The sequence below is a fragment of the Nomascus leucogenys genome, chromosome 24 (assembly GCF_006542625.1).
Source record: "Nomascus leucogenys isolate Asia chromosome 24, Asia_NLE_v1, whole genome shotgun sequence".
NCBI classification, from domain to species: domain Eukaryota; kingdom Metazoa; phylum Chordata; class Mammalia; order Primates; family Hylobatidae; genus Nomascus; species Nomascus leucogenys.
This window is the reverse complement of record NC_044404.1, coordinates 24,150,547-24,178,265: the sequence shown is the minus strand read 5'-3', so window position 1 is coordinate 24,178,265 and position 27,719 is coordinate 24,150,547. Positions and strand designations below refer to the sequence as shown.

Below are 27,719 nucleotides of genomic sequence, written 5' to 3'. Positions count from 1 at the left end.
GGTCTTCTCTCATGGCACAAGGGCTGCAGTACAGCCAGTCAGTGGCTCCTGGTTCCTCAAACTCAGTGAGCACCGCCTGCCCTTCGTGCTGCCCCTCAGCTTGGGATGGCCTGAGTCAAGACCAGCCAGGAGCTCCAGGCTTCATGACCCCTTTCTTTCCCCCAGGGAGGCCCCGTCTGGCCCCTCCCCAGAATGTGACACTGCTCTCCCAGAACTTCAGCGTGTACCTGACGTGGCTCCCAGGGCTTGGCAACCCCCAGGATGTGACCTATTTTGTGGCCTATCAGAGGTAGAGGGGACTTTCTCGGCTGGTGGATGGGAAGACTGACAGGGTGGGTGGGGGCTGGAGGGGCTTCTCTGGGACAGCTGCACCCAGTGTGGGCAGCATTGGCGAGCTCTCTGGGCCCTACGGGAGATGGCATGTGGCCGGCATTTGGAGAGGGGCTTTTGATTAAGGTCTGGAGATGGGGAAGATGTTGAATGAAGAGCAGCGTACAGGTGACCAGTCTGCCAGGGCGGGGGTAAGTCTTTGAGGAAAGTTGGTGTGGGGCATGGATGTAGCTGTGGGGGCCAGAGGGTGAAATTCTCAAGTGGCTGGATGAGGTGCTTGGAGCTGTCCCAGCTGATCAGTGAGGCAACTAGATACACGGCAGAGGAGCTGTTACCTGGGCAATTAGGCATCCCTGAATGATCACACTTTTTTTTCTCTTTTTTTTTTTTTGAGACAGTCTTGCTCTGTCACCCAGGCTGGAGTGCAGTAGCTTCATCTCAGCTCACTGCAACCTCCGCCTCCTGGGTTCAAGTGATTCTCCTGCCTCAGCCTCCAGAGTAGCTGGGATTACAGGCATATGCCACCACATCTGGCTAATTTTTGTATTTTTAGTAGAGACGAGGTTTCTCCATGTTGCCCAGGCTGGTCTCGAACTCCTGAGCTCAGGTGATCCACCCACCTCAGCCTCCCAAAGTGTTGGGATTACAGGCATGAGCCACCGTGCCTGGCCAAATGGTCACAATTTTCCCGATGAGATCATTCTCAATTTGGAAGCCCAGGCAGCCACAGCGAATCCAGAGAAATCTGACAATGGAAGCAGATCCACCATCTTCGAACACAGATGGGAATTGTTCAAAGTTCTTTAGCAGGACAGTGAGATGATAGAAGCAGAAGCTCGGGAGGATTCACCTGGAGTTGGTGAGGAGGGGAAAGCAGGAAGAGGAGGGGTCCACTGTGTCCTCAGGACCTGTCCTGTGCCAGGCCAAGGGCTAAGGGCCCTACGTGAATATTTCACTTCCTTCTCCTAATGTGACCAGGCAGGCTCTGTGTTTTCCCCATTCTAGAGGTGAGGGGATTGAGTTCAGAGGGTGCTGTGTCTTGTCTGAGGAAGGACGTCATGGAACCAGAAGGGGAACTCAGGTCTGACTCCAACATTTGTGCCCTTCCTGTTCCATCACGTTGTCCCTCCATGTGTGGAATCCACATGAGTGATGGGGGCCTGGCTTGAGCAGGGACAGACTGCAAGAGAGCTTTCACAAGCAAGAGCGCTATCAGGTGCCAGAAAACACCTAATATTTACTGTGTGTCTGGCACTGTGTCAACACATGTAATGAATGTAATCTCACAACAGCTCTATGAGGACAAGTTCAGCCCGCCTCTTTACAGAGGAGGAGACTCACTCACCAAGGGTGCATTTTGCTCAAAGTCACACAGCTGGGCGTAGTATGGCTGGAATAAATTTCTTAAGGAGTTGAAAGTCTATCCTCTAGGACCAAGCATGGTGGCTTAGGTCTGTAATCCCAGCACTTTGGGAGGCCAAGGTGGGCGGGCAGATTGCTTGAGTCCAAGAGTTCGAGACCAGCCTGGGTAACATGGTGAAGCCCTGTCTTTACAAAAAAAAAAAAAAAAAATACAAAAAATTAGTGAGGTGTAGTGGCATGTGCCTGTGTTCCCAGCTACTTGGGAGGCTGAGGTGGGGAGGATCACTTGAGCCCAGGAGATGGAGGTTGCAGTGAGCTGAGATCACACCACTGCACTTCAACCTGGTCAACCTGGGCAACACCAGAGCAAGATCCTAAAAAGAAAGAAAATCTATCCTCTGAACTTCTATGATATTTTTCATGTCTTTTATACTTTTTAAACAACTGTGGGGGTTGTAAAATGGTGATATTCTAATTGTATAATATTTTTCATTTGTTAGTTGGAATTATTTTATAAAGAGATGTATCCTGTCTTCTGGTATTTGATATCCAGTCATACTATTCAAATTGGCAAAAGAGGATAAATGCTTAATTTTTTTCCTTTATCAATTTTCAAGATAATGAATTGGTTCCTCATCATCTCCCAAAGGTGATCGCTAGTTTATTATTATCGTTATGAACTCAAGCATTTAAACATATTTGGTGGTTTCAGGCTATTGCGACGTACTCTGCTCATTGAAGCTTGAATTGCCCCATCTTTGTCCAGTGGGAGTCTCATCAAGCTTGCTCCTGTGTCCTTTTAACTTGACCCTAGTGGTCAAGTTAAATCTTTCCAGATTTAACAGATACCTTTCCAGCTGTCCGTTACGACAAGATGTTCCAGGTCCCTCTGGTACAATTCCTAACCTAAAACCTGCAGTCAGCCATTTCTCCATTTAGTAAGAAATGGTTATAAAGACTGTAATCTGCATGCTAGCTATGCTGATCACTACTTAGCTATTGCTTTTGGTCTTTTCAGTGAACAGAGTGATGTGTGCATACCACATAGACACACACATGTACATACTTTTTTTTTTTTTTTTTTTTAGACAGAGCTTCACTCTGTCACCCAGGCTGGAGTGCAGTGGCATGATCTCGGCTCACTGCAACCTCCGCCTTCTGGGTTCAAGAGATTATCCTGCCTCAGCCTCCTAAGTAGTTGGGATTACAGGTGCCCGCCACCACGCCCGGCTAATTTTTGCATTTTTAGTAGAGATGGGGTTTCACCATGTTGGCCAGGCTGGTGTCGAACTCCTGACCTCAAGTGATCTGCCCTCCTTGGCCTCCCAAAATGCTAGGATTACAGGCATGAGCCATCGCACCCGGCCTACATGTACATAATTTTTAAGATAAAATGCCTAATGAGTTGTACTGGTGCTTCCCATCTAAATTTAGTTCCTTAGCATTTTTACCTGACTTCTATGGCACATCTATATTTTCTTTCTTTCACACTGAGAATCCTGTTTCTCAAGGATAGGGGAGATGATAGAACTAGAATGACCCATAATTACTCATTTTCTTTATCCCAAAACATACATACTTCCCTCTTAGTAGTTTCTTGCTCTGTTTGCCCAAAGGGTTTGTGATGGTTAATATTAGGTGTCAACTTAATTGGGTTGAAGGATGTTAAAGTTTTGTTTCTGGGTGTGTCTGTGAGGGTGTTGCCAGAGGAGACTGACATTTGAGTCAGTGGACTGGGAACAGAAGACCCATCCTCACTCAGCGTGGGTGGGCACAGCCCAACTGGCTGCCAGGCTGGCTGGAAAGCAGGTGGAGGATGGTGGGATAGCTTCCCTTGCTGGGTCTTCCAGCTTCCTGCTTTCTGCCGTGCGGGATGCTTCCTTCTGCTCCTCTTGCCCGTGAACATCACACTCCGTGTTCTTTAGCCTTTAGACTCTCGGACTTAAGTTAGTGGTTTGCTGGGGGGCTCTCGGGCCTTTGGTCTCAGACTGAAGGCTGCACTGTCAGCTTCCCTGGTTTTGAGGGTTTCAGATTCGGACTGAGTCACTATGGCTTCTTTCTTTCCCACCTTGCTGACGGCCTATCGTGGGACTTCGCCTTGTGATCGTGTGAGCCAATTCTCCTTAATAAACTCCCTTTCATAGATACATATAACCTATTAATTCTGTTCCTCTGGAGAAACCTGACTAATAAAGGGTTGTTGCTTTTTCTTTAAAATCTAGTAATTTTATTTGACTGTGTGTTGGTATTGCTCATTCATTCTGAGTTGATATTTTTAGGCACTCAATATTCTCACTTAATACATGGTTCCAAGTCATTTTTATTTTAGGAAGGTTTTCTTAAATTATAGTTTTAGTATTTGTTCTATTCTGTTGTTTTGATTTTCTTCTTCAGGGACTCATATCACTTGTATGTTGGATCTTCTTTTTCTGTGTTCAGTATTTGTCTTTTGGTCACAGAGACTCACACCTATAATTCCAAGACTTTGTGAGGCATAGATAGGAGGGTCGCTTGAGCCCAGGAGTTTGAGACCAGCCTGGGCAACATGGTGAGACACTGTCTCAAATTAAAGAAAAAGGAGAGAATATTTGTCTTTCTCTTTCAAATGCCTTTTATCTGTCTATCTATCTACTGTTCTGCTCTCTAAATGAAATAGGTTTCACTCTTGAGTTTTTAAAAAAAACTGTGTGCTTTCATGTGTGAGATTATTCAACATCTCATTTGTAACCTTTCTCTTGGTTACATTTATTTTTCCTGAAACTCTAGTCTGCTTTTAGCTGACATGTTTGTAACTAAGAATGCACATTTCTTATCATAGCCTGCCTTCTGAATTAATTCCAATGTTCTTTTAAAACCAACATTATTGAGTTAAAATGTATATAGAATAAAATATTCCCATTTTAAAGTATACAATTGGATGAGTTTTGACAAGAGTGTGCACCCACGTACCCACCACCACAATCAAGCTGTAAGACGCCTCTATCACCCCAGAAAGTTCCCTCATCCACTTTGCACTCAGGCCTCCTCCATCCAGATCTAGGCAACCACAGATCCGCTTTCTGACACTGTGGGTGACACTTTGCATGTTCCAGAATTTCATATAAATGGATGTGTGTAGCATGTACCCTTTTGTGTCTGGCTCCTTTCCCTCAGCACAATGTTTCTGAAATTCACCCACATTGTTACATGTATTAGTAGTTAATTCCTTTGTATTGCTGAGTAGTAATGCCACTGTATGACTATGTATGACATTTGTTAATCCATTTTCCCATCAGTGGATATTTGGGTTGCTTCCAGTTCTGGGCAGGTATTCATTTGCTAGGGCTGCCATATGCTTGCCCTCTAGACTCCCAAAATTTGTGTCCTTTTCAAATGCAAAATACATTCACCCCATCCCAACAGCCCCAAAACTCTTTTTTTTTTTTTTTTTGAAACAGAGTTTTGCTCTTGTTGCCCAAGCTAGAGTGCAATGGTGTGATCTCGGCTCACTGCAACCTCCGCTTCCTGGCTTCAAGAGATTCTCCTGCCTCAGCCTCCTGAGTAGCTGGGATTACAGGCACGCGCCACCACACTCGGCTAATTTTTTATATTTTTAGTAGAAATGGGGTTTCACCATGTTAGCCAGGCTGGTCTTGAACTCCTGACCTCAGGTGAGCCACCTGCCTTGGCCTCCCAAAGTGCTGGGATTACAGGCATGAGCTAGCGTGTCTGGCTAGCCCCAAAACTCTTAACCCATTTCAGCATCTACTCTAAGTCCTAAGTCTCATCTAAATCAGGTATGGGTGTGACTGGAGGTGTTACTCATCCTGAGGCCAAATTCCTCTCCACCTATGAACCTGTGAACCCAGATAGGTTATGTGCTTTGAAAATAAAATGATGGGACAGGCATGGGATAGACTTTCCCATTCCAAAAGAGAAAAATAGGAAAGAAGGAAAGAGTGACAGGTCCCAAGAAAGTCTAAAACCTCGCAGGGCAAATTCCATTAGATTTTAAATTTCAAGAATAGCCCTCTTTGGCTCAGTGCTCTGCCCTTTGGGCCCACTGGGGCGGCAGCCCTACCCCCTTTGCCCTGGGTGGTGACTCTACCCTCGAGTCACTGGTTAGCAGCAGCCTAGCCTGCTGAAACTAAGGAGGGGACAGTGTTGCCTCCAGGTCTTTGGTGGCAGTGACAACCCTGCTGATCTCTGAATCATCTTCCAGGTAATTTTTCTCTATACTTGAAGGATATTGCGTGTTCACAGCCAAAGAGCTCCAGCTCTTGTCCCTTTCTTTAGAATCCCAGAAGTCCAACAGCCTTCCTTCATTCTGTCCCATCTCCGTCCCCTTTAGTCAAAGCTGGCAGTGCCTCTGCTGGTATAATCCCATCAGTATTTCTAATTTCTGCTTAATGGCTGATTAAGTCTATGAGTTGCATCTCTGATCTCTTTATCAAAAGGTTAGCCACAACCTTAGCGTCCTCCCCAGCACATGCTTTCTCATTTTTTTTGCAATGTGGATAGGCTGAAAATTTTCCAAAGCTTCAAGTTCTAGTTCCCTTTTGCTTACCAATTCCTTTCATATATCTCTTCTCTCACGTTTTGCTGTAAGCAGTAAGAAGAAACCAGGTTGTACCTTCAGCACTTTGCTTAGAAATCTCTTCTGCTAAGCATCCAAGTTTATGTCTTTTAAATTATCTTTTTGTTATTTATTTTATATTATAATTTTTGAGATGGCTAGCCAATGAGCTTTTAACTTCTAATTTCTGCAAAACACTAGAAGACAATTCAACCAGTTCTTTGCCACTTTATAACAAGGATCACCTTTCCTCCAGTTTCCAATAACACATTCCTCTTTTCCACCTGAGACCTCAGCGGAATCATCTGTAATGTCTATATTCCTACCAATAGTCTTTTTAAGGCAATATAGGCTTTCTCTAACATGCACTTCAAACTTCGAGATTCTACCCATTATGCAATTCCAAAGCCACTTCCACATTTTTAGGTATTGGTTACCTCAGCACCTCATTTCTGGTGCCCAAATCTGCACTGGTTTGCTAGGGCTGCCATAACAAAGTGCCACAGTCTGGGTAAACAACAGAATTTTATTTTCTCAAAATTCTGGAGGTTGGAAGTCCAAGGTCAAGGCATTGCTAGGTTTAGTTTCTCCTGAAGCCTCTCTCCTTGGCTAGCAGATGGCTGCCTTCTTGCTGTGTCCTCACGTGGCTTTTTCTCTGTGTGTGTTCACTCTGGTGTCTCTTCCTCTTCTTACAAGGACACCAGTCCTACTGGATTAGGGCCCCAGCTTTATTACTTCCTTTAACCATAATTACCTCTTTAAAGCTCTTATCTCAAAATACAATACCACTGGGGAAGAGGTCTTCAACATATGAATTTTGGGGGAACGCAATTCGTCCATAATAGGGCTATTATGAATTAAGCTGCTGTGAACATTCATGTACAAGTCTTTGTGTGGCTATGTTTTCATTTCTCTTAGATAAAGATCTAGGAGTATCAGCCTGGGCAACATAGTGAGACCCCAACTTTACAAAAAATTTTCAAAATTAGCCAGGCATGGTGGTGTACACCTGTAGCCCTGGCATCTCAGGAGGCTGAGGTGGGAGGATCCCTTGAGCCCAGGGGTTTTACACTGCAGTGAACTATGATTGCACCACTGCACCCCAGCCTGGGTGACAGAGTGAGACTCTGTCTCTAAAAAAAGAGAGAGAGGGGAGGAAGGAAAAAAGAAAGAGAGGGAGGGAGGGAGGGAGGGAGGGAGAAGGAAAATGGATCTAGGAATAAGATTTAGGAGATTAGGTAACGAATGTGTACTATTACAGGGAACTGTCAAGCTGTTTCCAAAGTGATTGTACCATTGTTCATTGCCACCAACAACACATGAGAGTTCCAGTTACTCCATGTGCTTGTTACACTTAGTATTATCTTTTTCATTTTAACCATTCTAGTGAGTATGTAGCAGGATTTTATTATGGCTTTAATTTACAACTCCCTAATGACAAATGATATTGAACATCTTTTCATGTGCATATTGGCCGTTCATATATCTTCTGTGAAGTGACTATTCAAATATTTCGTCCACTTTTTATTAGGTCATTTGTTTTCTTATTATCGAGTTATCTATGAATACAAATCCTTTATCAGTGTATGTATTGTGATTTTTTTTCCCCCAGTGGCTGGCCTTTTCATTTTCTTTAGGCTTTTTTGATGGGGTTTTTTTTTTTTTGGAAGTGAAAAATATTTTAATTTGATAAAATCCAGTTTATCAGGTGTTACAGACTGAATTATACCCTACCCCACAAATTCATATGTTGAAGCCCTAACCTCTAAGTGACTATTTGGAGATGAGCCTTTAAGGAGGTAATTAAAGTAAAATGAGATCATAAAGGTGGGCCCTAATCTAAGAGGACTGATGTCTTTGTAAGAAGAGGAAGACATCAAGAGTGCACGCACACAGAAGAATGGCCTTGTGAGGACACAGCAAGATGATGGCCATCTGCAAGCCAAGGAAAGAGGCCTCAGTAGAAACCAAACCTGCTGATGCCTTGATCTTGGACTTCCAGCCTCCAGATTTCTGTTGCTGAAGCCACCCTGCCTGTGGTGTTTCACCATGGCAGGCCTCACAGACTAATATATCAGATTTTTTTCCTTCAAGAGTTAACGCTTTTGGTGTCCTAAGGAATATTCGCCTGACCCAGGTCATGAAGATTTTTCTTCTATGCTTTCTTCTGGAAGTTTTATAATTTTAGCTTTTATATATTTTTTTAACTTTCCTTCTTCTTGCCTTCTGTTTCTTTTAAGGCATCATCTATTGTGTTAATTTGTTCTTGTATTCCTTCTGATTTATTCTTCACTTCTGAAATGAATTTTGCTTTTTAAAAATATATATAATTCTTTTCTGTGTCTGAGTTTTTCTAATTAGGTTTTATGTTGTTCTTTCATGTCTTGCATCACTTTTTACTGTCTTTTAGCCCATTTTGAAGTATCAGGTTCCAGTTTTGATCTGTTCGTGGATGTGTTTTTGTGACATGTTTCTTCTGGCTTCTTATCATCTATTGCTTAGCTTATTAATTTCTATTCTTTCTTATTTTCTATTATAAGTATTTAAAGCTATATGTTTTCCTCTAAGTATTACTTAGCTATCTTATATGTTTTTATTTGTATTATTTGGTGATCATTCACTTTCAGCTATTTATTAATTTCCATTATAATTCTTTATTTCATCTATGGGTTGTTTTAAAAAATATTTTTAAGTCCAGGTGTGGTGACACACATCTGAAATCCCAGCACTTAGGGAGGCTGAGGTGGGAGGATTGCTTGAGGCCAGAAGTTTGAGACCAGCCTAGGCAACAAAGTGAGACTCCCCTCTCTACAGAACATTTTTTAAAAATTAGCTGGGCCAGGCGTGGTGGCTCATCCCAGCACCTGTAATACCAGCACTTTGGGAGGCCAAGGCAGATGGATCACCTGAGGTCAGGAGTTCGAGACCAGCCTGGGCAACATGGTAAAACCCCATCTCTACTAAAATATAAAAATTAGCCAGGTGTGGTGATAGGTGCCTGTAATCCCAGCTACTTGGGAGGCTGAGGCAGGAGAATTCTTTGAGCCCAGGAGGAGGAGTTTGCAGTGAGCCGAGATTGTACCACTGCACTCCCGCCTGGGTGACAGAGCGAGACTCTGTCTCAAAAAAAAAAAAAAAAGAAAGAAAAGAAAATTAGCTGGGTGTAGTGGCATGTACCTGTGGTCCCAGTGACTCAGAAGCTGGGGCAGGAGGATCACCTGAGCCCAGGAGTAGAGGCTGCAGTGAGCTATGTTTGTGCCACTGCACTCCAGCCTGTGCAACAGAGCAAGACGCTGTCTCAAAAAATATATATTTTTTAAAATTTTCAAACTTCCTTTAGTTCTCTTTCTGTTATTAACTTTTAACTGGATTTTTTGTAGTCGGAAGAAATACTTTATGAGATACCTATTCTTTAAAATTTCTTAAGAATTGCTTTGTGTTAATATTTTGTTAATAGTTCACATGTGGTTCAACCAATTTGTTTAGTTAGTTCTGTATATGTTCATTAGACCAACTTGATAACTGTGTTGTTCTTTATTTATTTATGTATTTATTTTTCTTTGTCTATTCATCAGTTGCTAGGTGAGATGTATTAAAATTTCTTGTTGTAAGTGTGGCTGTTCACTTTCTACCTGTAGTTTGTCTGTTTGCTTTATAGAGGGTGAAGTTGTTTAGTGGGCACATATAAGTTAGAATTTTTCTGTCTTTCTGATGAGTGGAATCATTTATCATTATCTAATATTCTTTTCATCTTCAGTATTGCTTTGGACTTGGAAGTCTGTATTTTGTCTCCTGTTAATATAACTACACTGGTTCCTTTGGTGTGAATATTTGAATAGTATAACATTTTCCATGAAGATACAAAACAGAGGAATTTGTTCTTTCTCAAAATCTGTTCTTTGTGCCAGCCCCCATCCCAGCCTTCTCCATTCACCCTTGGTCGCCCCCCAAACCCAGGAGCAGTCCTTGATTCTCCTTTTCCTCACATTCTACATCCAATCCATTAGCAAGTTCTATCAGTTCTATTATTACCTCCAAAATAGATACTGAATCCAGCCCTTTCTCACTGTCTCCACCATCATCCTGTCTCACACCCCTGCTGTGGCCTCCTTGCTGGTTGACCAGAGTGATGTTGTAAAAACATGTTAGGCCAGGTGCAGTGGCTCATGCCTGTAATCCCAACACTTTCGGAGGCCAAGTGGGTGGGTCATCTGAGGTCAGGAGTTGGAGACCAGCCTGGCCAACATGGTGAAACCCTGCCTCTACTAAAAATACAAAATTAGCCAGGTGTGGTGACGCTGGCCTGTAATCCCAGCTACTCGGGAGGCTGAGGCGGGAGAATCATTTGAACCCGGGAGGCGGAGGTTGCAGTGAGCCAAGATCGTGCCACTGCACTCCAGCCTGGGCAACAGAACAAGATTCCATCTCAAAAAATAAAAAATAAAATAAAATGTTAGGCTCCCTGGGTCTCTGGCTTAGTCCATTTGTACTGCTTTAACAAAATACCTTAGAATGGGGTAATTCTAATAATTGCTATTAATAAATAATAGCAATTTACTTCTCACAGTTCTAGAGGCTGGGAAGTTCAGGGTCAAGGTGGCACCTGACTCCGTTCTGTAAGGGCTGCTCTCTGCTTCCAAGATGGTGCCTTCTCGCTGCGTCTTCACATAGTGGAAGGGAAAACGCTGTGTCCTCACGTGACAGAAGAGAGAGAAGGGCCAGGCAGCTCTCTGAAGCATCCAGGTTGGAGTCATGGACCTGCATGTTCCCCTCTGACATCCACAGAGTACCTATCATGGTCCTTGGCATGCAGCAGGTGGCCCATAAACGCCTGAATGAACAAACATATAGCAAAGGCCGCTAGTACTAGGAATAGCAGCCACCGCAACAGCCCTGTGAGGGAGGCATTACAGATGAGGAAACTGAGGCTTAGGGGCAAGGACCTGCCCATGGTCCCAAAGCTAGGGAGGGACAGGGCTGGGATTCCCACTCCCATCCATCTGGCTCCAGAACCTAAGCTCCTGACCAGGCTGTTCTTATCCTGTCTCAGCCAGTGGCTGCCTGTCTGGACGGATGGACCTAAAGTCAGTCCAGCCAAATAGAGGGACGCATGATCAACTGTTCTCTAAGTTCCCTGACCCTGAGAGGCTGAGCCCATGGCCCAAGCTCTCCCGCCTCCTCCCCCAGCTCTCCCACCCATAGACGGTGGCGCGAAGTGGAAGAGTGTGCAGGAACCAAGGAGCTGCTGTGTTCTATGATGTGCCTGAAGAAACAGGACCTGTACAACAAGTTCAAGGGGCGCGTGCGGACGGTTTCTCCCAGCTCCAGGTCCCCCTGGGTGGAGTCCGAATACCTGGATTACCTTTTTGAAGGTAGGTCTGTGGGTAAGGGACTGAGTGGAAGGCTCTCCATCCCATCTGGAGCTGTGATCAGTGCTCAGTGGTTCTGTTCTGCTGACCATCTGTCTCCCACTTCCCCAAAGCAGAGGGCAGCTCCCTTGGCCAGCCCCTTTGAGATGGCGTGTGGGACCAGCAACAGCGAGGGACCACGTCTGGTAGCCTGTCAGGGAGTTAGGGGAGCTCCAGCCAGCACCAGCAATCTCACGTGCACCCTCTGCCAACAATGTTCATTATTTTCAGTTGAGCACTATTTTGGTCATGGACTACACAAGGCACTTTATACGCTTATTCCTATTTTTTATGTTCAACTTCTCTCCTTAAAAACAATGTTTAAAACAAATTCCGGGCCGGGCGTGGTGGCTTACGCCTGTAATCCCAGCACTTTGGGAGGCCGAGGTGGGTGGATTACCTGAGGTCAGGAGTTTGAGACCACCCTGGCCAATGTGGCGAAACCCCATCTTTACTAAAAATACAAAAATCAGCTGGGCTTGGTGGCAGGCACCTGTAATCCCAGCTACTCGGGAGGCTGAGGCAGGAGAATCGCTTGAACCCAGGAGGCGGAGGTTGCAGTGAGCCAAGATCACGCCACTGCACTCCAGCCTGGGCGACAAAGCGTCTCAAAAGAAAAAAATTAATAAACAAAGAAAAAAACCCAAATTCTGTTTGCAAAAGTATTTTCTATACACTGTAGAAATATGTGGGGGCTGGGGGGTAAAGATGATAGAAAAAACTGTCCCATTCTTGCTGGCAGAAATCGCGTATTGACATTGGGTGAGGAGAGCACTTTTTTTTTTGCAGTCTATTTTTTAATCTTCACAGCAAACTTGTGAGGTTCATTTCCATCAACCTGAGACTCACAGAAGCTAAGAAACTTGATACTGCTGGTAACCGGTGGACTTGACACTGCTAGTAACCGGTGGACTTGACACTGCTAGTAACCGGTGGACTTGACACTGCTAGTAACCGGTGGACTTGACACTGCTAGTAACCGGTGGACTTGACACTGCTAGTAACCGGTGGACTTGATACTGCTAGTAACCGGTGGACTTGACACTGCTAGTAACTGGTGGATGTAGATATGAACTGGATCTTTCTGACCTTGGGCAGGGCCGGGTAACAAGGGGAGGATAAATGCCCAGTGTCCTCAGAGAGCTGAGAGCTGTAACTTGCTGCCCAGGCTTCTCACGATGTTCAAGGACAAAATAAGGCTTTAAGAGAGAAGAGGGACGGAGTGATTGCAGGGCAGCAGGAAGAGATGGTAGAGAAGGAAGAAGAGATGATTCATGTGGAAAGAAGCTGGCTTGGTGGATGGATAAAAGGAGGGAAGGACAGGTGGGTAAGAAGAAAGGGAGGATGGAGGTGATGGAGGAGGAAGCAATGGAAAAACGGGAAGGAAGGAGGTTGGATGGAAGGATAGATGCCTATTAGGAAAGAAATATGTGTGGACAGAGAGATGGAGAATAGGAAGTAAGTTAGTCAAGGTTATCCAGAGACACTGAACCAATAGAATATACATAGATACAATAAGAGGAGGCCAGCTGGGCGCGGTGGCTCAAGCCTGTAAATCCCAGCACTGTGGGAGGCCGAGGCAGGCGGATCACAAGGTCAGGAGATCGAGACCATCCTGGCTAACACGGTGAAACTCCGTCTCTACTAAAAATATAAAAAAAAAATTAGCTGGGCGTGGTGGTGGGCGCCTGTAGTCCCGGCTGGTCAGGAGACTGAGGCAGCAGAATGGCGTGAACCCGGGAGGCGGAGCTTGCAGTGAGCCAAGATCATGCCACTGCACTCCAGCCTGGGTGACAAAGCAAGACTCTGTCTCAAAAAATAAATAAATAAAATAAATAAAAATAAATAAGAGGAGGCCAGCCATGGTGACTCACACCTGTAATCTGAGCACTTTGGGAGGCCAAGGCGGATGGATCATTTGAGATCAGGAGTTCAAGACCAGCCTGGCCAACATGGTGAAACCCCGTCTCTACTAAAAATACAAAAATTACCCGGGTGTGGTGGCACACACCTGTAGTCCCAGCTACTCAGGAGGCTGAGGCAGGAGAATCGCTTGAACCTGGGAGGCAGAGGTTGCAGTGAGCTGAGATCACGACACTGCACTCCAGCCTGGGTGACAGAGGAAGACTTTGTCTCAAAAAAAAAAAATGTATAATAAGAGGAGACTTATTATGGGAATTGGCTCATGCAATCACAGACACAAAAACATCCCCCAGTATGTGGTCATGGGCTGGACAACCAGGAAAGCTTGTAGTGTGATTCTCTCTGAGTCTGAAGGCCCAAGCCCAGGGGAGCAGTGGTGTAACCCCCAGTCCGAGGCCACAGGCCCAACAATCGGAGGGGCCACTGGTATAAGTCCCAGAGTCCAAATGCCTGAGAACAGGAAGCTCCGATGTCCAAGACAGGAGAAGTTGATGTGCCAGCTCAGGAAGAGAGAACGTGAATGTGCCGTTCCTCCTCCATTTTTTGTTCTCTTTGGGCCGGCAGTGGATTGGATGATGCCTGCCCACACTGGTGAGGACAGATCTTCACCAAATCTACTGATTAAAATGTTCATCTCTTCTGGAAAAATCCTCACAGATGGGCCCACAAATAATGTTTTACTATCTACCTGGTATCCTTTAGTGCAGCTAAATTGACACATAAAATTAACCGTCATAGGCCAGGCACTGTGGCTCATATCTGTAATCCCATCACTTTGGGAGGCCAAGGTGGGAAGTTCCCTTGAGGATGAGGTAGGCAGATCACTTGAGCCTAGGAGTTCAAGACCAGCCTGGGCAACATAGGGAGACCTCATCTCTAAAAAAAAAAAAAAAAAAAAATTAAATTCGCTGGGTATGGTAGTGTGCACTTGTGGTCCCAGCTATTTGGGAGGCCAAGGTGGGAGGATGACTTGAGCCCAGGAGGTCAAGGCTGCAGTGAGCCATGATTGTTCCATTGCACTCCAGCCTCGGTGACAGACCAACACCCTGTCTTAAAGAAAGAAAAAATTTAACCATCACAGAAGGCAGAAGAAAAGGCAGATGGGTGGATGAGATGGGTGGGTAGACAGTATAGAAGAAAAGCAGGACATCCAGGCAGGGAAGGAAGGGCTGGAGCGAAGGAGAAGCAAGGAAGGAAGGAAGGAGACACAAGAAGGAAGGATGTGTAGACAGGTAGAAGAGAAAAGAAGAATGGATGTATGGGAAGAATGGATGAGTAGGTTAGAAGGCTCACCAGCTAGATAAAAGGTGGGAAGTATAAATGAATAATAAGAAAGGAGGCATAGGAAGAGAAAAATATTGGTTAGAAAGGATGTTTGAGAAGAAAGGAAGGGTGGTTGGGAAGGAAGGATGGTTGGATGGATGGATGGATGGATGGGTGGATGGATGGATGGATGGGGATGGATGGATGGATGGATGGATGGATGGATGGATGGATGGATGGGTGGATGGATGGATGGATGGATGGATGGGATGGATGGATGGATGGGTGGATGGATGGGTGGGAGGGAAGGAAAGGAAGAATAAGGCAGACAGGAAGGCGGTCTGGCTAGAAGAATGGTAGACAAAGCACAATAATCTCTGAATGGGTAGGAATAAGACATTAGAAGAATAAAGGGAAAGACACTAAGAGATTTAAAATGTTTTCATTAATTTTTTGCCTCCTCCCTGAATTTCTCGATTCTTCAGCCCCACATCCCAAGCCAAGGTGACCCTTCCCGCCTTTACACTCCCTCCACACTTTTTCTGCTCTCATCTGTGGCCCTGGTCACTTTCTTTTGGTAGTTTGCATATTTCATTTACCCCAAACTTTCAGCTCCTGGAGGTCAGGATACAAGGAGGCCTCATCTCCCCATTCCCCTCAGCTCCCTTCCTGAAGCTTGATACCTAGTCAGTACCCAGTGGATGTTTCCTAAACATGTAAGTGATGGCATCATGAAGAAGCCACATGTTTACCTTGACCACAAACACAAGGCAAAGGTGACTAGTGTGGTCAGAGATCCCTGGTGCCTGGGAATCAGGGAAGGCTGCATGGAAGAAGTGGCATTTTAGTTAGAACTTGAAAGGTGGTGTATTTAGTTTTGTCTGGCTGCCATATTCCTTGTCACATTGCCCTCTCCATCTTCAAGCCACTGGGCAAGGCTAGAAGGCCCTCAACAGACTATCAGTAGGAATGTGGAAGTTGAAGACTCAGAGTGCAGAAAGAAACAAGCAGCATTTTAGAGAAAAGCTAAATCCCCTCCAAGAATACCTCAATCATCGTGATGAGCCTGTTAGTAGACACGCGGACACTCAAGGCATTGCTTCACAAGGTAAGGAACGTGTTATTGAAAACTTGAGAAAGGAAGAACCTTGTTCTGTACTGACAGAGAAAGCTTAGCAGAATTGTGTCCTGCAGTCATGTGGGAAGCAGAGCTTGTAAATGATGAATTTGAATGCTTATCGGAGAAGGTCTCCAAATAAAATGTGGAAGGCATGGCCTGGTTTCTTCCTGCTGCTTATAGTAAAATGCAAGAGGAGAGAGAGAAAATGAGGGAAGAACTTAAACAGAAAGGAACCAGGATTTGATGATTTGGGAAGTTCTCAACCTATGCAAAAAACAATAAAATTAAGAGATTGTAGCCAGGCACGGTGGCTCATGCCTGTAATCCCAGCACTTTGGGAGTCCGAGGAGAGCAGATCACCTGAGGTCAGGAGTTTGAGACCAGCCTGACCAATGTGGGGAAGCCCCATCTCTACTAAAAATACAAAAATTAGCTGGGTGTGGTGGTGGACACCTGTGATCCCAGCTACTCAGGAGGCTGAGGTGGGAGGATCACTTGAACCCAAGAGGCGGAGGTTGCAGTGAGCCAAGATCGTGCCACTGCACTCCAGCCTGGGTGACAGAGCGAGACTCCATCTCAAAAAAAAAAAAAAAAAAAAAAGAGATTGCTCCCAAAAGTGTGACATAGAGAAACAGCCAAGTATGTGACTGTACCAAACTTCAAGAATATAAAAGATGAAAGTACCCAGTCACTCAAAAGGCTCTTTGAAGAGATTAAGATTATAACTCACAGTCCCCTTCAATCAAACCAGGGGACTCTAGGAAGCTGAACAGCATTGTCCCTCAGCCATCTCAGCCGGAGCCAAAAGTAGAGAAGGGCTTATCTGAAAAAGAGATTTGTGGACCTGGCTTTTGTCTAATAATGCAGTGGATTCCCCCATGACATCCATAGGAGACCCGTAAAGTTCCTGAGAAGTTTACATCCACAGAAACACTGTTAGCTGGGGTGAAATGGAACACAGAGAGTGTGAAATCAAAGAAGGCTGTTGGACTCTCCGGTTTCTACTGGTGAGATACAGACTGCTAAAATTACTTAGCTGCAAACACCTGCTACCTTTAGTGAAAAGGAAGGATGACTCAGACGGTGAGACCAGAAGCTCAAAAGGTAGTGCTAAGAGCGAAAGAGAATTCCTCCCAGGCCTTGAAACCTAATGGAGTTTTCTTGGCTGGATTTTCAAACTGCATTGGACCATGACCTGATTGTCCCTTTCATGTCCCCATGCTCGAGCCAGATTGTCTGCAACTGTTATCCTGTGCCTGTCCCACATTTTATGTTGGGAGCAGATCACTTTAGTTTTGCTGGCCCACAGATAGAAACTGTACCCCGGGAGTTGTACTGACTGGACTATGCCCAGAGTCTATTTGACTCTGACTTAGATACTGTTGATTCGGGAACTTGAGTTGATGCTGTAATGAGATGAGACCTTGGGGGACATTGGGATGGAGTGAATGGATTTTGCATTTGAAAGAGATGTGGGCTGGGTAATCCCAGCCCATGCCTGTAATCCCAGTACTTTGGGAGGCCGAGGCAGGCAGATCACCTGAGGTCGGGAGTTCGAGACCAGCCTGACCACCATGGAGAAACCCCATCTCTACTAAAAATACAAAATTAGCCAAGCGTGGTGGCACATGCCTGTAATCCCAGCTACTCAGGAGGCTGAGGCAGTAGAATCGCTTGAACTCGGGAGGCGGAGGTTGCGGTGAGCCGAGATCACGCCATTGCACTCCAGCCTGGGCAACAAGAGTGAAACTCCATCTAAAAAAAAAAAAAAAAGAAAGAGATGTGGATTTTGGGTAGGGGACAGAGGGAAGACCATGGTAGGCAGAATGATCCTCTAAAGGTGCTCTGCCCTAATCCCCAGAAGCTAAGAATATGTTAGATGTCAGTATTGCATGGCAGTAGGAATCTTAATTAAGGTTATAGACTGTTATGGTTTGAATGTCCCCTCTAAAACTCCTGTTGACATTTAATCATCATTGTGATTGCATTAAGAAGTGGCCCTGTTAAAAGGTGATTTAGTCCTTAAGAACTCCGCCCCCGTGAATAGATTAATGTCAGTCTTGCGGGAGTGTGTTTATCACGAATGGATTGTTAAAAAGTGAGTTCTGGCCAGGGGCAGTGGCTTATGCCACTCAGCACTTTGAGGGGCCAAGACTTGAAGTCAGTTGTTTGAGACCAGCCTGGCCAACATGGTGAAAGTCTGTCTCTACTAAAAAATACAAAAAGTATCCGGGAGTGGTGGCGGGTGCCTGTAATCCCAGCTGCTCAGGAGGCCGAAGCAAGAGGATCGCATGAATCCAAGAGGCAGAGGTTGCAGTGAGCTGAGATGGCCCCATTGCACTCCAGCCTGGGTGATAGAGCAAGACTCTGTCTCAAACAAAAAAAAAGAGGAAAGAAAGAACGAAAAAGAAAGAGAGAGAGAGAGACAGAAAGAGAAAGAAAGAAAGAGAGAAAGAGAGAAAGAAGAAAGAAAGAAAGAAAGAAAGAAAAAAGAAAAAAGAAAGAAAGAAAGAAAGAAAGAAAGAAAGGGAAAGAAGAAAGAAAGAAAGAAAGAAAGAAAGAAAGAAAGAAAGAAAGAAAGAAGAAAGAAAGAAAGAAAGAAGAAAGAAAGGAAGAAAGAAAGGAAGAAAGAAAGAAAGAAGGAAAGAAAGAAGAAAGAAAGAAAGAAGAAAGAAAGAAGAAAGAAAGAAAGAAGAAAGAAAGAAAGAAAGAAAGAAAGAAGAAAGAAAGAAAGAAGGAAAGAAAGAAAAAAGTGAGTTCTGCCCTCTCTTACTGGCTCACTCTCACCCTCTCTTGCCCTTCCACCTGCCACCATGGGATAACACAGCACAAAGGCCCTCGCCAGATGCCAGTGCCATGCTCTTGGACTTCCAAGACTCCAGAAACATGAGCCAAATACATTTCTGTTCATTATAAATTACCCAGCCTGTGATATTCTGTAATAACAACACAAAATGGACTGAGACATAGATCTTCAAATAGTGAGGTTATCCTGGATAATCCAGATGGGCCCAATCTAATCCCATGAGCCTTTAAAACTTTCTCCAGATGGAGGCAGAAGAGAAGTGGCAGAAGGGGAAGTCAGAGAGATTTGAAGCATAAACAGGACTCCATGGTGCCATTTCTGGTTTGACCATGGAGTGGTAACATGATGAAAAATGTGGGTGCCTTCCGGAGCTGAGAGGCTACCACTAACAACTGGCCAGGAAACAGGGACCACAGCCCTACAGCCACAAAGAACTAAGTTTTGCTGACAACCCAAGGGGGCTTGGAAGTGCCTTCTCCCCCATCGGTTCCAGATGTGAGACCCAGAGCGGAGGAACCAGCTGAGCCCACCTGGACTTCTGACCTAGAGAACTGTGAGATAATAAGTTTGTATCATTTTTAAGGCACTGTATGTGTGGTAATTTGTTATGACAGCAATAGGAAATGAATCCAGATGGGCAGGATCTGCCAGGCCAGTGACATGTGGAGGGCACCCAGGCGGACGGGATGGCATGAGAGAAGGCAAGTCAGCAATGAGCTTGCCCGGGTCACCTCTCCTCTCTAAGCCTCAGTTTTCCTCTCTATGAAATGAGAATAGTGATATCTCCCTCCCAGGGTCAGTGCAAGGCTGAAATAACAGATTATAAGGTGCTAGATGCACAAGAAGTGTTTGAAACATGCTAGTTGCTTTTCCATTTCCAAGAGAGCTCTCTGGTTTTGGGGGATGGAGGCAGTGCGGCCCCTCGGGATTACTGACAGGTTCTGCTCTGTTTCTGCAGTGGAGCCAGCCCCACCTGTCCTGGTGCTCACCCAGACGGAGGAGATCCTGAGTGCCAATGCCACGTACCAGCTGCCCCCCTGCATGCCCCCACTGGATCTGAAGTATGAGGTGGCATTCTGGAAGGAGGGGGCCGGAAACAAGGTGGGAAGCTCCTTTCCTGCCCCCAGGCTAGGCCCCCTCCTCCACCCCTTCTTACTCAGGTTCTTCTCACCCTCCCAGCCTGCTCCTGCACCCCTCCTCCAGGAAGTCTTCCCTGTACACTCCTGACTTCCGGCAGTCAGCCCTAATAAAATCTGATCAAAGTATGATGACCTACAGGAGGCCTGCTTGCCGAGTCAACAAATTCAGTACAGAAAAACTGAAAAATACAGAGAAGCTCGAAGAAGCAAACCAAAAGTACCCAGAGATGACCACACATCACTCTGGTGTATATCCAATTTCAGATTTGTTTTCTGTGAATGCGTGTGTGTATAGCTGCATTTATTTACTGCAAGGCTGGCAAACTTTCCTGAAGAAGGCCAGATAGTCGATATGTCTGGCTTCGTGGGCCATATGTTCGCTCAGGACTACTCAACGCTGCAGTTATAACACAAAAGGAGCCGTAGCCTATACGTAAATGAATGGGCATCGCTGGGTTCCAGTAAAACTGTTTACAGGCCAGATGCGGTGGCTCATGCCTGTAATCTCAGTACTTTGGGAGGCCGAGGTGGTGGGAGGATTACCTTAGCCCAGGAGTTCAAGGCCAGCCTGGGGAACATGGTGAAACACAGTCCCTACCAAAAAAAACCAAAAAAACTGGGTGTGGTGACGCATGCTTGTGGTCCCAGCTGCTCAGGATGCTGAGGCAGGAGGATCTCTTGAGCCCAGGAAGCGAGGCCACAGTGAGCCATGATCGCACCACTGCACTTTAGTCTGGGCGACAGAGCGAGACCTTGTCTCAAAAAAACAAAAAATAAAACCTTTTACATAAACAAGTGGCCGGCCAGACAGACGATCCCTGGGCCCCTGCTCTTGAATGTTCTTGCTTCCACTAAAGTGTCATTCACACTCCCGATTTTTGCATACTCCGGGTTCTGGGGAATATAGATCTGAATCCAGCGTGGTTCGGGCCTTCAAGAACCTCACAAATATTCTAGACCAGCACTACCCAATAGAAAGAAATATAATGCAAGCCACATGTGCAGTTTTAAGTGTTCCATGTTAAATTAAGTAAAAAGAGACAGGTAAATCGAATTTTAATAACAGATTTTACTTCATCCAATTGAATGGTATCATTTCAATGAGCAATTCTGATAAAAGTGATTGAGATCTTTTACATTCTTTTTCACTACTTCTTTGAAATCTGATGTGTATTTTGTACTTGGAACACCTCTCAGTGTGGATCAGATGCATTTCACATACTCAGTAGTCACATGTGGCCAGTGCCTTCCGTACCAGACAGTGCAGCATCTGTAGAGGTTTCCTCCACTGCTGATAGACTAGGAGACCCCAAGATGGAAAGCCTGAAGAATCTGCTCCTCGAAGTAGGGACCTTAATGGGGTGCACACCAGGGCAACCCCAAGTGGTAGGCTGCTTTTGAACTATGGCTATCCCTACCTCGAGACTCAGCTGAAAAGAACTCGGGTAGTCTTGGGAAGTGCTTCCTCAATGCTTAAACTTTAATGCAGGAAAAGAATAGAAGGTTCAGGCAAGGAGGGAGCATCACTTGAGGCTGGGAGTTCGAGACCAGCCTGGGCAACAGCAAGACCTTGCCTGTACAAAAAATAATTTTAAAAAATTACCCAGGTATGGTGGTGTGAGTCTGTAGTCCCTAGTTACTTGGAGAGCTGAGGTAGGAGGATCGCTTGAGCCCAGGAGTTTGAGGCTGCAGTGAGCTGTGATCACACCACTGCATTTTGGCCTGGGTGACAGAGCCAGACCCTATCCCCTACAAAAAAAAAAAAAAAAAAAAAAAAAAAAAACACACCCTACCGTGTCTGCCAACCCCACTCTGTCCTGGCTGTGTGAAACCAGTCCCCACAGCAGCTCTGCCACTCTCTGCTTCTTTTCCAAACAGACCCTATTTCCAGTCACTCCCCATGGCCAGCCAGTCCAGATCACCCTCCAGCCAGCTGCCAGCGAACACCACTGCCTCAGTGCCAGAACCATCTACACCTTCAGTGTCCCGAAATACAGCAAGTTCTCTAAGCCCACCTGCTTCTTGCTGGAGGTCCCAGGTGGGTACCAAGTGGTGCAGAAGGGGTAACTTTCCCTCTGGGCCTTGGGAGCTTCATGACACAGTGGTTAAGAGCATGAGCCTAGAGATAGACTCGCCTGGATTAAAACCACACTCATTGTGTGTCTTCGGGCAGCTTACATAACGCCCCGAACCTTGGTTTGCATAGTCTGCAGGATGAGTTTATTCTTGTGAGGATTAAATAGGGTCATGTATGTGAAGCACTCAGCACAGGTGCAGTTGTAGACAAGAGCCACTGTTTCTTTCTCTCATTGTTATTTTTCCTTCCTTAGAAGCCAACTGGGCTTTCCTGGTGCTGCCATCACTTCTGATACTGCTGTTAGTAATTGCCGCAGGGGGTGTGATCTGGAAGAGCCTCATGGGGAACCCCTGGTTTCAGCGGGCAAAGATGCCACGGGCCCTGGTATAGCAAATCTGGGGGTGTGCGGCAGGTGGGGAGGGGTTGAGAGTAAGGGAGTGGGGCTGGAGCTATGAGTCGTTCAGATAGACTATCAAGATGGTCCAGACTCTTGGACCAAAACATCTATCTTTGTGTCTGAATTTCCACCATTAGTAATGCATTCATTTAGTTCTGAATAAAATGGCAAATAGGCCCAGGAGGGAGAAGTGCCTTAAGTTCCTTTGAGATAAATAACTTCACCTCTGCTAAGGATGTGTCAGCTGCTGAGAGCAGAGCCCCTGGCCTTGGACCTCAGGAGAGATACTCAAAAGAGGAGGAGGAGAGGAGGCACCAAAGGGGACATCTTAAAAGAGTCCCAATTTTTAGTTCACACTTTAACCCAGGATGAGCTGTGTCCTGGCTGACCTTGGAGTTTCTTCCCTGGTCTGCTGGGTCTCTCCCTTAGAATCTAGGGGCCAGCTGGGGCAGGGGAAGCCCAGGAGGTGATATGGGTCGGCCCTGTTCAGATGAGGGCTGGCAGGGGCAGCTTGGGCATAGGCGAGGCTCAGATGGGCGTGGGGGCTTTGAGGATGGGTTCTGAGTGTCCCTGCATCATGGCAGGGTGGCAAAGGGAGCATTTCCCAATTTCCTGGCTCCAGGATCTGTGGGAGAATCCCACTAACTGTCAGGGTGACAACCCGTGCCCTCAGCCTTCCTGTTAAGAGCACACCAGCTGGACTTGCAACTCCCAGCGCCTGCACCCAGTGGGCTTTCTCTGGCCTCTGGAGCCCACACTGCCCCTGCATGTGGTAGGCTGCAAGTGCCACAGCCACCAGCTCTTCCATTCCTCAACAATGACTGTGGGTAAATAGCCCAGGAGCCCCCGCTTCTGGGATCGCTCTGAGGTGCGTGTGCCCAGTGGCTCCCTGGGTTCCCAGCAGGATTAAGTGCCAGTAGCCTTAGTGGTCAGCTGCTTGATAGCACCCCGCTTCCTGGCTGCTCCCCCAGTCCCATCTGGTGTGTCCTGGGATCACCTCCCACAGAAACTGCTTACACTTGAAGCCTTGTCTCAGGTCTGTTTCTAGGGGAATTCAGATGAAGATAATTGTGCTTCAGGAAAGCCTAAATTTTCTGCTGTTCTCTCCCCTACCCAAATCAGGACTTTTCTGGACACGCGCACCCTGTGGCAACCTTTCAGCCCAGCAGACCAGAGTCCGTGAATGACTTGTTCCTCTGTCCCCAGAAGGAACTGACCAGAGGGGTCAGGCCGACGCCTAGAGTCAGGGCCCCAGCCACCCAACAGGCAGGATGGAAGAAGGACCTTGCAGGGGAGGGGGATGAGGATGAGGATGAGGAGGACACAGAAGATGGCGTCAGATTCCAGCCCTACATTCAACCACCTTCTTTCCTGGGGCAAGAGCACCAGGTTCCAGGGCACTCGGAGGCTGGTGGGGTGGACTCAGGGAGGCCCAGGGCTTCTCTGGTCCCGAGCGAAGGCTCCTCTGCTTGGGATTCTTCAGACAGAAGCTGGGCCAGCACTGTGGACTCCTCCTGGGACAGGGCTGGGTCCTCTGACTATTTGGCTGAGAAGGGGCCAGGCCAAGGGGACGGGCACCAAGAATCTCTCCCACCACCTGAATTCTCCAAGGACTCGGGTTTCCTGGAAGAGCCCTCAAAAGATGACCTCTCCTCCTGGGCCACCTGGGGCACCTTACCACCGGAGACGAATCTGGTCCCTGGGGGACCCCTAGTTTCTCTTCGGACACTGACCTTCTGCTGGGAAAGCAGCCCTGAGGAGGAAGAGGAGGAAGAGGAGGCGAGGGAATCAGAAACTGAGGACAGCGATGCAGGCAGCTGGGGGGCTGAGAGCACCCAGAGGACCGAGGAGAGGGGCCGGACACTGGGGCATTACATGGCCAGGTGAGCTGTCCCCCGGCTTCCCACCGAATCTGATGCTGCTGCTGCCTTTGCAAGGACTACTGGGCTTCCCAAGAAACTCAAGAGCCTCCATACCTCCCCTGGGCGGCGGAGGGGCATTGCACTTCCCGGAAGCCCACCTAGCGGCTGTTTGCCCATCGGGCTGAGCAATAAGATGCCCCTCCCTCCTGTGACCCATCCCCTTTAGGCTGAGCTACAAGAGGGGTGGATATAGGGTGGGCTGAGGTCAGAGGTTAGTGGGGTGTCATCACCCCCATTATCCCTAGGGTGACAGGCCAGGGGGAAAAATTATCCCCGGACAACATGAAACAGGTGAGGTCAGGCCACTGCGGACATCAAGGGCGGACACCACCAAGGGGCCCTCTGGAACTTGAGACCACTGGAGGCACACCTGCTATACCTCATGCCTTTCCCAGCAGCCACTGAGCTCCCCCATCCCAGGGCTCAGCCTCCTGATTCATGGGTCCCCTAGGTTAGGCCCAGATAAAAATCCAGTTGGCTGAGGGTTTTGGATGGGAAGGGAAGGGTGGCTGTCCTCAAATCCTGGTCTTTGGAGTCATGGCACTGTACGGTTTTAGTGTCAGACAGACCGGGGTTCAAATCCCAGCTCTGCTGTTCACTGGTTGTGTGATCTTGGGAAAGACACCTTCCTTCTCTGCCTCGGCTTCCTCATCTGCAGCTACGCCTGGGTGTGGTGAGGTTCTAGGGGATCTCAGATGTGTGCAGCACAGAGCCTGCTGTGTCCTTGGTGCTGTCTACATGGTGGCCGGTAGAATTTTCCATCTATCCAGGCTCCAGGAGACCCCTGGGCGTCTCCCACCTGTGGTCCCTAAACCCAGAGTGACTGAGAGCACTTACCATTCAGCTTGTCTCATCCCCAGTCTACCTCCTTCCTTCTACCCTCGCTGCCTCCCAGTCAGGAGAGTGAGCTCTCAGAAGCCAGAGCCCCACCCAAGGGGACCCTGGTCTCTCCGCCTTCACCCAGCAATGGGAAACCTGCTTCCCAGGGGAGGAACCAAGTGCTCCACCTTCTAGGGACCCAGTTTGTTGGAGCAGGACAGTAACGTGGCAGGAATCGGACTTCTGGGCCTGTAATCCCTGTGTGGACAGCACGTTAGACCCTTGGTTGACTATTGTGGTCCTTAGAAGTCCCATTCTCCCTTCCAGTTATGAGAAACCAATGCCTTCTAGATTCAGGTGACTATCCTTACCTGGGGATGCTGATGCATCCTCAGTTAACCTACACCCACCTGAATATAGATGAGCGTAGCTGAGTTTTCACCCATAGGACCGAAGTGTTTTGTGGTGGAGGATCTGAACAATCTTGGCTCTGTGGCCATTCAAACTGCCAGGACTAACGTTTCTGGATTTGTGAAGAAGGGATCTTCAAAGCCATTGAATCCACAGAGCTGTGTTGTTTTAAAGCCACCACAAGGGTACAGCATTAAATGGCAGAACTGGGAAAGCTTCTTAGGGCATCTCATCCAGGGGTTTTCAAACCGTGTCCTCCAAAGGCCTTGGGTTGCAGTTGCAGGGGGCGCTGTGGGGCTATAGGAACCTCCCACTTTCACCAGAGCAGCCTCACTGTGCCCTGATTTACATACTGTGGCTTTCCACGTGAGGTTTTGTTTAGAGGGGTTCCACTACTCAAGAAAAAGTTAGCAAACCACTCCTTTTGTTGCAAAGGAGCTGAGGTCCAGGGTGGCAAAGGCACTTGCCCAAGGTCGCCCAGCAGTGCTGTTCTGATGACCTGTTGTGCACATCCCCAAGGGTGAGAGCTTCAATCTCTGCACAGCCGGGCCAACCTCTGACCCCTTGTCCATGTCAGTAAAATATGAAGGTCACAGCCAGGATTTCTAAGGGTCAGGAGGCCTTCACCGCTGCTGGGACACACACACACGCATACACACATACGACACACACCTGTGTCTCCCCAGGGGTTTTCCCTGCAGTGAGGCTTGTCCAGATGACTGAGCCCAGAAGAGGAAGAACAAACAAACCACGGAACTGGGGAGGGCTGTGGCTTGGGGCCAGCTCCCAGGGAAATTCCCAGACCTGTACCGATGTTCTCTCTGGAACCAGCCGAGCTGCTTCATGGAGGTAATTTCAAAAAAGTAAAAGCTATCATCAGCATCATCTTAGGCTTGTATGAAATAACCACTCCGTTTCTATTCTTAAATCTTGCTATTTTTGTTTTGTTTTGTTTTTTTGAGCTGGAGTTTTGTTCTTGTTGCCTCGGCTGGAGTGCAGTGGTGCGATCTCGGCTCACTGCAACCTCCACCTCCCCGGTTCAAGTGGTTCTCCTGCCTCAGCCTCCCAAGTAGCTGGGATTACAGGCACCTGCCACCACACCTGGCTAATTTTTTTGTATTTTTAGTAGAGACGGGGTTTCACCATGTTGGCCAGGCTGGTCTCGAACTCCTGACCTCAGGTGATCCACCTGCCTCGGCCTCCCAAAGTGATGGGATTACAGGCGTGAGCCACCACGCCCAGCCAAACCTTGCTATTTTTTTTAAAGAATTTTTTCCAGAGTTTAATTTCTGACATAGCTTAAGTTTTCCAGTAACTCTGAACTCCATCTCCTTTATCGTCATTAAGTCATTCACAAAAAGCTGGGAGACGCATTAGGAAAGGGCATGATAATCAGTATAATAATTTGCCTTGTGTGGTCAGCACTTAACTGTTTACAAAGCCCTTTCACATGCACAGCAGGTGGGAGCTGCGCGGTGTGGGCTGGGCCTGCGCTGGAAGCACATCCCGTGAAAAGTGTTAGTGCCTTAGGTGAAAGCAACATGTATCACTTTAGAGTACTAACAGTATATGTTGTTCTTATGTATTTGTATTTATTTCTTTTTTTTTCTATGTTTATGTCATATTTAAATGATATCCTACTGCTTGTTGGTATTACCCTAAACTGTTTAAATAAAGAGCTCTATTTTTAAAGGAAAAAGGTCTAATTGAATGGAAAAGCGTATGCTCTTATCTTTTTTTTTTGAGACAGGCTATCACTCTGTCACGCACGCATGCACCACCAGGCCTGGTTAATTTTTTTGTTTTTGTAGAGATGGAATCTCCTATGTTGCCCAGGCTGGTCTCAAACTCCTGGGCTCAAGCAATCCTTCCTGCCTTGGCCTCCCAAAGTGTTGGTTGGGATTATAGGTGTGAGTGACCGTTTCTGGCCTATGCTGTTATTTTTCAAAGGCTCGTCACCTCTCCTCTGGGAAACCTAGCTGTTAAGACTACAAGGGTCGGCCAGGTGGGGTGGCTCATACCTGTAATCCCAGCACTTTGGGAGGCCGAGGCGGGCGGATCACGAGGTCAGGAGATCGAGACCGTCCTGGCTAACACGGTGAAACCCTGTCTCTACTAAAAATGCAAAAAATTAGCCAAGCGTGGTGGCGGGCGCCTGTAGTCCCAGCTACCTGGGAGGCTGAAGCA

At 46.9% G+C, this 27,719-nt stretch overlaps 1 protein-coding gene across 3 annotated transcripts in view; it reads left to right on the top strand.

Annotated features, from left to right (window-relative positions):
• IFNLR1 (interferon lambda receptor 1) overlaps window positions 1-27,225 on the top strand; it is a 33,434-nt gene extending 6,209 nt beyond the window's left edge. The window contains exons 2-7 of one of the 3 annotated variants that reach the window (XM_004092214.2): window positions 166-289; window positions 11,435-11,619; window positions 19,726-19,868; window positions 21,785-21,944; window positions 22,237-22,367; window positions 23,503-27,225. In XM_004092214.2, coding sequence (XP_004092262.2) covers window positions 166-289; window positions 11,435-11,619; window positions 19,726-19,868; window positions 21,785-21,944; window positions 22,237-22,367; window positions 23,503-24,267 — 1,508 coding nt within the window. In that variant the 3' untranslated portion in view covers window positions 24,268-27,225. The remainder of the gene's footprint in view (window positions 1-165; window positions 290-11,434; window positions 11,620-19,725; window positions 19,869-21,784; window positions 21,945-22,236; window positions 22,368-23,502) is intronic. The other 2 variants (XM_003271613.2, XM_003271612.2) reach the window with 2 other exon arrangements.
• The last annotated feature ends 494 nt before the right edge of the window (window positions 27,226-27,719 follow it).